The 14,077-nt window shown below is 46.0% G+C and overlaps 1 protein-coding gene across 9 annotated transcripts in view; it reads right to left on the bottom strand.

Annotated features, from left to right (window-relative positions):
• LOC137413015 (schlafen family member 13) overlaps positions 1-14,077 on the bottom strand; it is a 77,089-nt gene that overhangs the window by 43,466 nt on the left and 19,546 nt on the right. For all 9 annotated transcript variants that reach the window (XM_078775718.1, XM_078775716.1, XM_078775717.1 and 6 more), the window contains exon 2: positions 12,755-12,899. Coding sequence is in view for 7 of the 9 variants with exons in the window: in XM_078775716.1 (XP_078631842.1) it covers positions 12,755-12,828 (74 nt within the window). In the remaining 2 variants the exon portion in view is untranslated. The remainder of the gene's footprint in view (positions 1-12,754; positions 12,900-14,077) is intronic.

Here is a 14,077-nt window from a genome sequence, read left to right as displayed (position 1 = left end):
TTCCTACCATATACAGACTGTGTCTTGGGTCTCAATCATTCTTCTCATCCTGTTGCTTTGACCTGCGTATTTGACTCTCGCTCTGCTCATCGTTCAATCATGGCTCCCAAGTGCAAGACCAGTTCCGGACATGCGTCGACTACCAAAAGGCAGAAGAAAGTGATGAATGTCAGCCAGAAAGTGTAGCTGCTCGAACGGCTTTTGAGAGGAGAGAGTGCGACCTCTGTGCACAGGCATTATGGCGTCAAATCCACCATTCGCTACATACGGAAGAACGAGAAGGCGATTCGTGAGTGTTTCAGTGAGCACTGTATCGAGTACGAAGGTGGTCACCCATGTCCGGGATGTCCACATAGAAAGGATGGAGGAAGCTCTCAGCATATGGATCGAGGACAACACGCAGAAGAATATGCCTTCGAGTGGACCTCTCATTGGCGAAAAGGTCAAACGTATTTACAATCATCTGTCTGGCGTGGGTGGTACCCAACACAAGTGATGTGCCGTGCGATGATGGTACAAGCAGCGTGAGTTCATTCACAGCAAGCAGGAGATGGTTCCATCGTTTCAAGGAGCGGTCCTATCTCAAAAATGTGAAGCTCACAGGGGAGTGTGCCTCCATGGACCACGAGGTGGCAAAAGCATTCCCTGCTCAAATTGCGAGGCTGATTGAAAAGAAGGGATACCTCCCAGAGCAGGTGTTCAACGCTGACGAGACTGGCCTCTTCTGGAAAAAGATGCCCACGAGAACTTTCATCTCGAAGCGCGAGGAGACAGCATCGGGATTCAAGGCTGCCAAGGACCGTGTATCTCTTCTCCTCTGTGCAAACGGAAAAGGGGACCTCATGCTGAAACCCATGATGTTGTACCGTTCCCTGAACCCACGTGCTCCGAAGGGCAAGAACAAGCAAACTCTGCCCGTGTTTTGGAGGTCCACCAGGAAAGCCTGGGTGATGGCAGCAATCTTACTGGACTGGTTCCATAATTGTTTCGTCGTTCAAGGAGTAACCTTTGCTTTCTTTGCGTTCAAGGAGTAACCTTTGCGTTCGTAAAAAAAACTTTGCGTTCAGGGTTCTACCAAGGAGACATGCTGAATGGAGAAGGTGGATCAGACTCGGCAATGGTAGCTAGAGTGAGATGGTAGCAGCATACACCATGGAAGACGTTTCGGGAACTGAGTGGCGTGCTGACCAGGAGGGGAGTGTTGTTGAAGCTGAAGGGAAAGGTGTATGCTGCATATGTGAGAAGTGTTATGATTTATGGGAGCAAGACATGGGTAATGAACGTAGAGCAGCAACAAAGGCTGGAAAGGGTGGAAATGCAAATGGTTCGGTGGATTTGTGGAGTATCGTTGAGAGAGAGGAAGACAAATGATGAATTGCGAAAGATGATGGGAATAGAGCCTGTGATGGATGCTGTGAAGAGAAACAGGTTGAGATGGTTTGGTCATGTGTTGAGAAAGGATGAAAATGACTGGTTGAGAAGAGTGATGGAAATGAATGTAGGAGGAAGTAGAGGACGTGGAAGACCGAGAAAGACTTGGCTAAAGGTGGTGGAAGAAGAAATGCGGGCAAGGGTGGGGGGTCAACAAGGAGAGATGTACAAAATAGTGCAAAATGGAGAAGATTTTCATGGGGCCTGAGAGGCTAAACCCCGCTCGAGCAGGGAAATTGGCCTTAAAATGCCTGTTGTTCAGGTGGAGAGGTACATGGAAGAAAAAAAAAAGCTCTGTGTTCAAGGTTCTTTTGCTCATGGACAATGCTCCTGGCCACCCCGCACACCTGGACGTGTCTCACTCGAATGTCGAGGTGACCTTCCTGCTGCCCAACACCACCTCCCTCATCCAGCCACTCGACCAAGGTGTGATTTCAACATTTAAAACGTATTTCACCCGTCGCACCTTTCGCCGCATTTTGGATGCGATCGGGTTGCATGGTGTTTGGATGGAGTTTGGGTGATGGAGTTTGGAGATGGATGCATTTGCATGGAGCTTGGAGGGCTCACCGTCAGGCAGTGTTGGAAGGAATTCAACATTGCCCATAGCATCAGCACCATCATGGAGTCGCTGGATGAGGTGAGAGCCTACACCATCAATGCGTGCTGGCATAACCTGTGGCCATAGGAAGTCAAAAACTTTACTGGCTTTCCTGATAACATGGAGAGGCATGAAATTGTCAAGCTGGCACGGCAAGTGGGAGGGGAATGCTTTGGTGACATGCAGCCTGAGGAGTTTGAGGATCTCATTGTCTCGCATGGCAAAGACCTCACCGAGGAGGAGTTGGAGGCCATTGTACCGGTTTCTGAGGAAGAGGAGGCGGGCAGTGATGAGGAAGAGGTGCCGAGGTCCAACCTCACATAGTAGGGTCAATATACGAAAAGAACTCACCTAACCCCCAAAAAATTGATACAAAAGGTTTTTCAATGGATTCTGGTACCATTGGGCATGCTAAATAACATACTAAAAATCTAGTAACATCTGATTTCCGGAAAGGGGTCATTTTCAAGATGGCGTCCAAGATGGCCGCCGGGAGATTAAAATGGCCATATCTCAATTATTATTAAACCTAGAAAGGTGGTTTTGGTGTCTAACCCTAAGTTTTAGGGCCCAAGGAATCCAATTGAATTAATAAAATTACCATCAAAGTTCTGTACCCGATGCTCCCCATTCCTCTTCATTAACGGTATGGACCTCAAAACATCCGGGGCCTTCGCTCAAACTTGACTGATCTCTCCATACAGGTTGCTTCTGACAAACCAGATGTGATCTGCTTAACAGAAACTTTCCTCATTCATGATGTCTCTGATGCCTTGGTATCTCTCCCAGGTTACTCCCTCCTCCGGTATGATAGACCTGAGCCTCGTCCTGGAGGTGGGGTTGCTATCTTTATAAAAAAACTCTCTTCCTCACTCGCCCTCCACTGCCCTCTCTCCACCTCACCCCCAGGAATACCTTTGGCTACGGCTTCCCCTTCGCTCCCACCTTTTGTTCATATGTGTGTTGTACCGTCCACCAAACAGTGATGACTCCATCTACATCTCGCTGTCTGAGAATATGGACCAACTTCTATCTACCCATCCCAACTCTCTCTTCCTCATATGTGGTGATTTCAATTGTCACCTTGCCAGTTGGCTGGGTGTGGGTACCTCTCTCACCAGCCATGGCTCTTCAGCAAAGGACTTCTGCAACTCACTGGGACTGACACAATCTGTCAATTTCCCGACCCGGATCTCAGTCAACGGAGCATCTTCTCTTCTGGACTTGGTTATGACTAACTTCCCTGAAAATGTCTGCTGCTCTTCTTCTGCTCCAATCGGCTCATCTGATCATGTGCTTGTCAAAGTGGACATCTCTCTGACCATTCTCAGAGAGCCTCCTCAGCCTCAGATGAGTCTGGCATTTCACTCAGGCCAACTGGCACGGTCTTCAAGCAGCCATCAATCATCTGGACTGGTCTCCCATCTCTACCGCCTCTGACATCAACTCATCCTGGGAATTATTTCAAAGTAAATTGCTCTCTCTCATGCACAGATTTATCCCATCTCGTCTTCAGTTGTCATACCCTTCCCCCCCGTCCATGGTACACGGAATCTTGTGGTGAGGCTGTTGCCCTGAAACAACTTGCTTTCGTCTCCTGGAAAGCAAATCCAACGGAAGGAAATCTCATTTCCTTTCACAAAGCCCGAAACAAGTGTGTGTCCACCCTCAGGAGAGCCAGGAAACAATATCTCACCGTTCTCAAGACCGAACTCTCTTATCTGTCTCCCTCTTCCAAATCCTGGTGGCGTCTGGTCAAATTCAAATCTGTTTCTGGTGTTTGTTCCCCCTCCATCCCCTCCCTCACCTCAAACGGCTTAACGGCTGACTCTGCACGTGAAAAAGCTGAATGCCTCAACTCTGTGTTTGCCTCTAAATCTTGTGTCCCAAACCCATCCCTCTCTGTACCCACCGTACCCAGTCGTACCCAGCTGCTCCTGGACTCTGTGTCCTTTCCTCCTGACAAGGTGGAAAAGTTTCTGTCAACCCTCGACTCTGATTCTGCAACTGGTCCTGATGGCATCAGCCCACGGGTCCTAAAATCATGTTCTTCCGCTCTTTCACTCCCTCTTTCTGTTCTCTTCACCCTCTCTTTTGCTCAAGGTCATCTGCCATCTGCTTGGAAATCAGCCAACAATACCGCTTTGCACAAAAAAGGTGCAAAAACAGATCCTAGCAACTACACACCAATCAGCCTTCTCCCAATTATCAGCAAAGTCATGGAATCCATCATTGCTTCAGATATGAAATCTTTCCTCTTCTCCAACGGCTTGATCTCTGATCATCAATTTGGTTTCAGACCTGGTCACTCGACTCTGGACATGCTGCTTCTGCTTTCTCAACAATGGATGGAGGTCCTCAACGCCAAACAGGAAATTAGAGCTGTCTCCCTTGACATTTCACGTGCCTTCGATACGGTCTGGCACCCTGCTCTGCTCACCAAACTCTCCTCCTTTGGTATCCATGGAAATCTCCACGCATAGCTGGCGGACTTCCTCTCTGGTCGTAGTCAACGTGTGGCCCTGAATGGGGTTCTCTCATCTCCTCTTCCTGTTCAGGCTGGAGTTCCCCAAGGTAGTGTTCTGGGCCCTGTGCTTTTTCTGGTCTTCATCAATGATCTCTCTGACTCTCTTGAAAATCCTCTCTATCTCTTTGCTGACGACTCCACTCTGTCGCTCCATTCCTCATCCCTCAGATCGGCAGTCTGCAGCCTCCTCACTCTCTGCAGACCTGGACAAAATCACAGACTGGGAAAACAAATGGAACATGTCTTTCAATCCTGATAAATCTCACACTCTTACGATGTCTCTCCGAAAAGACCGACTGGACAACCCTCCCATCCACTTTCTGAAAAATCCTCTCGAAGAATTTTTGTCACTCAAGCTTTTGGGTCTCACTATTTGCCATGATCTTTCCTGGGAAAACCACATTTCAAATCTGGCCTCCAAAGCCAGTCGCCGACTGGGCATCCTCCGTCGTGCGAAGTCCTTCCTTGGCACACCTGAGCTCCTCACCACATACAAGGCTTTCATCCGCAGCTCTATGGAATACTGCTCTCCCCTCTGGTCTGGTGCTCCTGCCCCACACCTAGCTCGTCTTCACGCTGTTGAAACGAAAGCGTACAGAATCATTGGAATCTCCCGCGATGAAGCTAACTCCAAGGGCCTTTCACTCACTCACCGCAGGCAGGTTGGTGGTCTTTCCATCTTCTACCGACTCCTCTCTGGCCTTGCCCCCCAGCTCTCTCTGGGCTCTGTCCCCCAAATATTCCGACAGGTTGCACAAGATCTGCCTGCAACCCTCTTATCGTTAAACTGCCAAAATCAAGACTTTCTGCTCACCTTCACTCCTTCATTCCTCTTTTCTCCCACCTCTGGAACAAACTCCCTCACTCTTCATTCCCACTCCACCCTCCAGGTCTTTAAAACAGCTGTTCACCACCATCTCTTATCCTCCCCCATCCAAAACCTTGATCTTTTCTACCCCCGCTAATTTCGGTCCCCTTGTGTTTTATACCTCTCCCACTCCCCCCCCCCCCCCTTCCCACGCCTCCTCCCCCCAAGCCCTCTCCCTCCCACACTTCTCCCTGCTCTCAAATGTTGTGGCTGTGTGCTTCCCCTTCTCTCCCCATCTTGTCTTCCGCTCCCTCTTTTTGTATATTTTGTTTGTCTGGTTGTTTTGTTTGTGAAATAAATGTTAGCTCTTTCACGAGCCTCGATTCAGTATACAAAAAAAAAAAAAAAAAAAGTTAATTATTTATTGACATGTCCAAGATGGCATCCCAAGGTGACATCCTGATCCACTAAAATGGCTCTGTCGAATAGTAGTCAACCTAGAGAGATTTTTTCAGTGAGTATACCTAGGTTTAAGGCACCCAGGAAATCATCAAAATTACTTAAATAAGCACAAAGTAATCAAGTAATCCAGTAAGCCAGGTTTACCAGCCCATTCGGCATTTGTTGTCTTTTTCAGTTCGTCGCTATTCATCGTCATCGTCCGACTCCTCTGGAAGAAACTTGTTATGTGGATTGTCACATTCTTCAAGTTGGCACGGTCCACAGGCAGTAGTACATGGTAGTCCATATCATCTACAAGAGCAGCGGAGTGTCTTGCATGCAGTGGAGCAGTTACAATGAATGACCTTCAAGAGACTGTCTGGAGCATTACAAGTGTACATTTCTTTTGGAAATGTCTAAAAAATATGGATTTTGTTTTTGCATACATGTACCAAATAATATATTTATTCCTTTTGAGATGAAAATAAATTGTTTGTCAGATTTTTCAGTTCCCCCCCTCCCCCTCCCCAATATAAAATAGTCTGTCCCTTGCCATAACCTCTCAAGCTTTGTACAAACCTTTGTCTGTAATGATCACTGAATACTGTGGACTGGAGTCACAGGTGGCAGTGGTGTAGACACATTACACTCTTATCTCCAATCTGAAACACACACTTGGTTCATTAGCTGGTGAGTCGGTGGATGACGATGAATAGCGACTAACTGCATAAGACAACAAATGCCTAATGGGCTGGTAAACCTGGCTTACTGGATTACCTGATTACTTTGTGCTTATTTAAGTAATTTTGATGATTTCCTGGGTGCCTTAAACCTAGGTATACACACTGAAAATATCTCTCTAGGTTGACTACTATTCGACAGAGCCATTTTAGTGGATCAGGATGTCACCTTGGGATGCCATCTTGAACTTGTCAATAAATAATTAACTGATGGTAATTTTATTGATTCAATTGGATTCCTTGGGCCCTAAAACCTAGGGTTAGACACCAAAACCACCTTTCTAGGTTGAATAATAATTGAGATATGGCCATTTTAAGCTCCCGGCGGCCATCTTGGACGCCATCTTGAAAATAACCCCTTTCCGGAATGTAAGATGTTACTAGATTTTTAGTATGTTATTTAGCATGCCCAATGGTACCAGAATCCATTGAAAAACCTTTTGTATCAATTTTTTTGGGGTTCAACCATATATTGACCCCTCTAACAATCCAGTTCCTGGGCGAGGTGCTGCAGGACACACTGGTGATTGTCGACAGGTTGGAAGACGCTGACCCAGTCATGTAGAGGTACCTCAAGTTTAAGAGGGGCTTGGATGATTTGTTTCTCTCCTCGAAAGAGCTGCATCGAAACCTGCAGCAATCTGCCAGGCAGCTCTCCATTATCCATTTCTTTCACCCTGCTCCCTCCACCTCAAGACCATCAGCATCCTCTCCTGCCACCCTCTCAGTGTCCTTACCAACACCCTCATCTGCTCCTTCTCCTGCCTCTCCCTCAGTGCAAGACATTGCAGGACTATCATTTGAGTCATCCTGAGTGTTCAAGGAATTCATGGGATTTTAATTTATCACCATCATCATCATTACCATTTGAAAAGTTGCATGTGTTGGTAAAGTAAAAATTGAAACGGTACATGATGGTGTTGGGGATTTTTTGTTTCACAGTGCAGTATGGTTATGCTGGTTAAGCACTTTTCACCCCTCAGCCCAAATTGGGCTTAGGGGTATTGTCATCATGGGCGTCGTCAACTTTTGGTTTCCGTCAATTTAAAGGAGAACGGCTTGTCCGATTAAATCCATTTTTGCCGTGTGTGTTGGGGTTGAGTAGAGGAAGGTTCCTTTCGAAAATGGGCGCGCTGCGATTTTCAATATGGCCGCCACGGCAGCCATCTTGAAATTGGTTTCCGTCAATTTCGAGCAGAACGGCTTGTCCGATTAAATCCATTTTTGCAGTGTGTGTTTGTGTTGAGTAGAGGAATGTTCATGGGCGCGCTGCGATTTTCAATATGGCCACCACGGCAGCCATCTTGAAATTGGTTTCCGTCAATTTCAAGCAGAACGGCTTGTCCGATTAAATACATGTTTGCAGTGTGTGTTGGGGTTGAGTAGAGGAAGGTTCATTTCGAAAATGGGCGTGCTGTGATTTTCAATATGGCCGCCACGGCAGCCATCTTGAAATTGCTTTCCACCATGCATGGGCTGAGGGGTTATGCCCGCTTTGCAGTGCTATTTATAATAAACTGTAAGTGCATTCCTTCAATAAATTGGAAATGGTACATGGTGTTGTCGTTTTTTAAAAATTTGTAATCATTTTCTAATGGAACTATAATCATGTGCATTTGGGGTTGAAAACATTTTAAACTAAAAAATTTCCACTATGAAACAGGAACCGCCGGGAACCTATAAACTATCCCGCTTTTCCCCATTGATACAATGCCGCGGCATACATTCGCGGGATTTTCATCGACCTTCGTGGTTTATCGTCGACATTCGTGTGATTTGCCTCGCCATTTGCCGGATTATCGCTGAAATGTGTGGGTTTTGTCTCGCCATTTCCGGAACTTATCAACCTTGGTGGATTATCATTGACATTCTCGAGATTTGCCTCACCATTCGCGAATTTTGCCTCGCCATTCACGGTTTGTTCCTCTCTATTCGCGGATTATCGTGACTCAGGAACCAATCCCCCCTTTTTCCATTGAAACAATGTCCCATCATTTGCGGTTTTGCAATTCGCGGCATTTCCCAGGAACGTATCCCCCGTGAATAGCGGGGTCCGATGGTATATCGTTTTTGGTCGCATCTCTCAATGGTGAAGAATCACTTTAAAATTCTCGTATCTGGTTCCAGATTTTCACCAAAATCTAACCAATTTGTCCTCGTCACTCACCCAACCTGTCCACCAATTATTTTTTTTACTGAATCCGACCATAACCTTCTGAGATATCCTGCTCACAGAAAAACAAACAGACAGGGTTGAAAACATAACCTCTGTTCACCTTCAGTGGTGGAGGTAATAATGTTATCATAACAATAGTTAGAACGTGAGGAGTTGAAGCAGTGTTTTTTTTTTAACCAGAGTAATTAGTATGCAGAATGATTTGGTTTGAAGGGAAGTGGATGCAAGTACAATCGACCATTTCAAGAGAGATTCATGCATATATTCTCTGCCAGTCTGCCTATCCCCTATCTTTACGTTGAGGGACGGGCTTAAAAATCAAATCGCCGCCATTTTGATCGCTCTATGTAGGTCTCATGCATCATTGGTATTTTTTGTAAGGCTTGCGCTTTCTGCCACTCTCACGACTTAATCTTAACTCTAATTTGACATAAGAGTTCATTTTTCATTGTCGCTAAGGTGGTTTAAGACTTAGTTGCAGCAAAATGGGGGGGGGGGGGGGGGAAATCGAATGAATAATGGTGTTTTTCGACAAAAAAAATGCAATTTAATGGCCGTTTTGAATGTATCTGGTCAGACGCAATGCAGAGAGTGGGAGAGAGGGGTAGGAAGGTATTGGGTAGGGATGGAGGGGGAAGAGTTGAGGTCTTGAAGTCGCAATTTAAATTGTGTGCAATCTCCATGGGTGCTTGCGAGGGAGTTAGTTGTGTATTATGACTTAGTAAAAGTACAACGACTGGAAACAGTGGTTAGGAATCGTACTGCAGTGTAATTATATCTTTTTTCATACTCCCAGTGTATAAAGAGTTTATGTCAGGCAAGTTAATTATTTTCCAACTATACACAAAGAATTAAGTTAAGCACCCCTACACAACGAATTAAGGTAAGCACCCCCTAATATATATTCTTTGTGTATATGTATACATTGGCATATATTCTAAGGTATGTGAGATCAAATAATGATTGGTATGACATTAGCAATTATCCATTGATGAAATGCAGATGAGTGCACTCATCTGTGACGCCCATCGCTCGTGCAGCACGTGTTATCATCCACGTGGTCGTGATTTTCTGTAAATGCACTATCATCACGGGTTATTGCAAGTCACGCCTGAGCTCGTGTGGGGGTTACATGGTCATTTTCTCGTAATGGTGGCTCGTAGACGGTTGTCGGACGGAGAACGATGGCGGATAATAGGCATGATCGAGTCCGGAATGTCCAGAAAAGCTGTAGCTCGAACGTTTGGTTACCACCATTCGGTGATCAGTCGGTTGGTGCAGAAACACCAGGAAACGGATGCGGTGAAGGACCGCCCAAGGTCTGGAAGACCTCGCGTGACAACAGTCCGCCAAGATAGAGCGCTTTTGAGACTGGTGCGACGATATCCCTTCGCCTCGAGCCATTTCCTGAAGGACAACTGGCTGCCCAACAGAAGGCTATGTCACCGTACCGTGAGGAACCGCCTGAAATCGGCCGGTTTAAGGTCAAGACGAGTGATCAAGCGTCCAAGGCTACTCGAACGACATCAGAGGGAGCGTTTGGCATGGTGCCTAGCGCGACGTGGATGGAACATCCGGTCTTGGAGGCGAGTTCATTGGTCGGATGAAAGCCGGTTCTTGCTGTACGTGACAGATGGGCGTGTTCGGGTGTGGCGCCACAAAAACACCGCGTATGCACCTAAAAACATTCAACCAACGGTACCCTTTGGTGGTGGCTCGATTATGGTCTGGGGATGCTTCTCCCATGACTGTAAGTTGGACCTGATAACTGTGCGAGGTAACCTCAACGGAGAGCGATATGCCGAGGAAATCCTGAATACCACCGTAATCCCGCACTTCGATGACCACACCCTCGCCAGCAGACCCATCTTCATGGATGACAACGCCAGGCCTCACTGTGCGAGACGCGTCCGAGCCTTGCTGGAGCAAGGTGCTGTGACAACCATCCCCTGGCCTGCGTACAGTCCTGACCTGAACCCCCTCGAGCACGTTTGGGACATGTTGGGACGACAAATTGCGAAGATGGTCCCTCCAATAGCCAATCTGGATGAATTGGAACGTGCATTACATCGGGAATGGAACAACCTGCCACAGCAACGCATACGACGGCTTACAGGGTCTATGAGACGTAGGGTTGAGTCAGTGATCCGATCACGTGGGTCCTACACACGTTATTGACGCAAAGATCGCTAGAGGTCTTCTCAGAACAATGACTGTACGTTAGAAAACATAAACGTCATCCACACTGTCCGTGATGGACCTATAGCTCCATACTTAAATTGAGGTGCAAATATGCCTAAAATTCCCAAAAAATTTCACCTTAAATTATTCAGAATAAAATATTGAAAACGGCATGATTGTTATGTTTTTATGTGACCATAATATCACTTCTCCAGAAAATATAGCAATATCATGGGTATATTACACTGTTTTGACGACAACAAACTTGTAATGTGCGAGGTTGTAAAAAAACGGGGGGGGGTGCTTAACTTAATTCTTTGTGTATATATAACTAAACAACACTTTGAAAAACTTTGTATGCAATAAATTGACCATGTGGCAAAAGGCAGTAAACAATATTTATTAATAAGGTTTGGCTTAAGCAATTTTTAATTTGTAAAGTGAAGTGTATTCGATGCTTTCAAGTTAAAAAATTAACGACAGAAGTAAGTCAGTCAAGACAGGTTTGGTGTGCAGTGTTCACTATGCAGTGTGTTACCTATGCAAACGTTCGTTGCTTTCATGAAATGGTCTGAGTACTGTCGAACTGTATTACTTTTGAAAACTTGGGTTTGACTGGGGGGGGGGGGGGGGAAGTGGGAGGAGGGATCGGTAGATGACTTTTGAGGAGAACTTGGGGTTGACTGGGGGGAGGGGGAGGGGAAGGGGGTAGATGACTTTTGAGGACTTGGGGTTGGCGGGGTTGATTCCAATCAAGAAAGAGCTTTCACAATCACATTTCGCAAAGACAATATTATGATCACATGACATCTGTTCTTTGCATAATATTGTTGAAGTCCAATTTTACATTACGTGGATTATATTCTTGAATTTGTAATTGAAATTTTACATAAGTAATACATACTAGCAAGCACTCCCGCTCTAAGGGCCTATAAATCCGAGTACCCTTTTCAGCCCACGTTCGGTGGGCAAAGTGCTGCAGCACTGTCTTGGAAATGCACTTTATAACTTTTGTCATTTTTGCAAGAATTTTTTATTAATCACAACATATTACACTCCATATTACAAGATAAAAGAAGATGATTTGTAATACCGGCATAGTACCACCAAAAGTAGCGCTATTTCCGCCACGTGTTAATTTTGGAGTTTTGGTAACATCCACATTTGCTCCATTATAGGAAGACACTCGAGGGCACCACTGCCCTTCAGGTGGGAGTACTCTTCTCGGTTTGCTAGAAATCAGGCCGGAGTATGTGCACTGGACTCAGGCTAAAGTGCGTGCTTATCTGCTAGCCTTTGGTGGCCACTTAAGGCCAGTGTCGGGATTGGAACCAGAAGTATAACCGGGTTTGGAACCACTACCTCGGCCCAATAATGGTTAAATGTCAATTTTGTAGTTTCGGTGACATCCAGCTTTGCTCTGATATAGTAAGATAATTATTAGGGTGCCTAAATTAATGAATGAAAATGGCTGAGGGAAATAGGTAGGTAAATGTATGCATGGAGGGGAGCAAGATTGTTACAAAGTGGTGTGATTGCATATTGCTTATATGCCTATTTGAGTTTCATAGAAAATAATTCAGATTGTATTACACACTTTGCCTTCGTGAAACAAAGTGTATTACTCATGTGGAGACATCAGGTAGGCTAGATGGGCAGAGCTTCCTTTTTTTGAATCTTCTCTCATTGTATATCCTTGTATAACATCTCTGGAGAGGAATTGATTAAATTTAAGAGAAATGGTAATAAATAATAAAACACCATGTGCCAAAAATTATATAATCTCAATTAAACTTTAATCCTAGACAAAAACATTAATTTAAGAAAACATTGAGAAATTGCAGCTCACATTTCATCGACCTCAATTGGTTCAGATGTATCCATATCCTCAGGTTCATTGAAAGGAAGTGGGAAGAAATCCATGATATCCTCCAGAACACCCCCGCTCTAGCAGGGAAAATGGCCTTAAAATGCCTGTTGTATATCCTCCAGCCCTGAGCACAGAAAAAAAAAACACTTTAATATGTCAAGGCAACGTTTTTTTTAATTAAAATATACTTTCCTAAACTTTCCCTGTGTCTTGCAGGCACGACGAGGCAAAAATGTGTGTGCCATCCCAAAGATGAACAATAAGCAGGCTGTCCAGTCTCCCAGCATTAGTCGGTGGACATTAAATATTGTTGTGTCTGCCGATAAATACCGACCTCGGGCAAATGACCGATCGAGCTTACCTCCGAGGAGTTATTTATACGCGCGAGGGTGTAGTGGAGGGCAGCAACCGCTTACCTGGATGGTCGGACGCGAAGTGGGTTTTCCGCACCACCAACAAATAAACGGGACAGGACAAGGAATGAAAGTTCAACAAATAACGGGTTAAATAAAAGAAATGCCAGGGAACAAGAAATGTGTAGGCCTAAAATTCCTATTTGGGGTGCCCCCACACAGACTCGTAAAACGGACAAGGGAGATATAAAAGAACGAAAGTGAAAATGTGTTTGTGTGGTGCGTTTCCCTCCACTCGGTGGTCTCCTCAAGCGGTCCCCATCCCCGTCGGCGTTGCACGGGTCCCTGTTCTGTGCGTGGGAAACAGGCCCTCTGCGCGAAGTTCGTTCACTCCAGCCGCCAAACGTGAAGCGAGCACGCCCTCGTTCCGTTCTCGTCCCATGCTCCACAAAGCACCGAGGTCTCTCAGGCGCAAACAGACATCACGAAGCCAGCACCAACGAATCAGGGAAAGGATGCGTCCACTCCTCCACACAGCCAGAAACAGCATGCATGCGAATCCACCGCCAAGAGCAAGCCCGAAATGCTACCGCACGCAACGAGGACCCAGCACAAGAAAATAAAATGGCGGTCCTCAGCTTTTTTTGTTCCCCGGTCTCGAACGTCAACCGATGACATCCGCGCGTGCTCCAATCAAAGAGCCCATCTCATCGCTCCATGGTACCGACCAATCAGCACCCCTCGGGGCGGGACCGACACCCCTCCTGTGCCCTTGCGATGACTCGGCTGGCGGCATCAGGGGCCTTGTTCAAACGTCTGAATCCAGTCAGTTTATTTAATGTCTATAATTAAGCGCCGATTGCTTGGCTGGTAGTTTGTGTAGTGTAGCGTCATAAGGAACAAGGGAAAAAATCACCGAGATCATTTAAACACAGGGGATTTACCCTTA

Source organism: Myxine glutinosa, chromosome 4, assembly GCF_964187855.1.
Source record: "Myxine glutinosa chromosome 4, kmMyxGlut1.1, whole genome shotgun sequence".
In the NCBI taxonomy this organism is placed as follows: domain Eukaryota; kingdom Metazoa; phylum Chordata; class Myxini; order Myxiniformes; family Myxinidae; genus Myxine; species Myxine glutinosa.
This window is presented reverse-complemented; position numbering and strand designations above follow the sequence as displayed.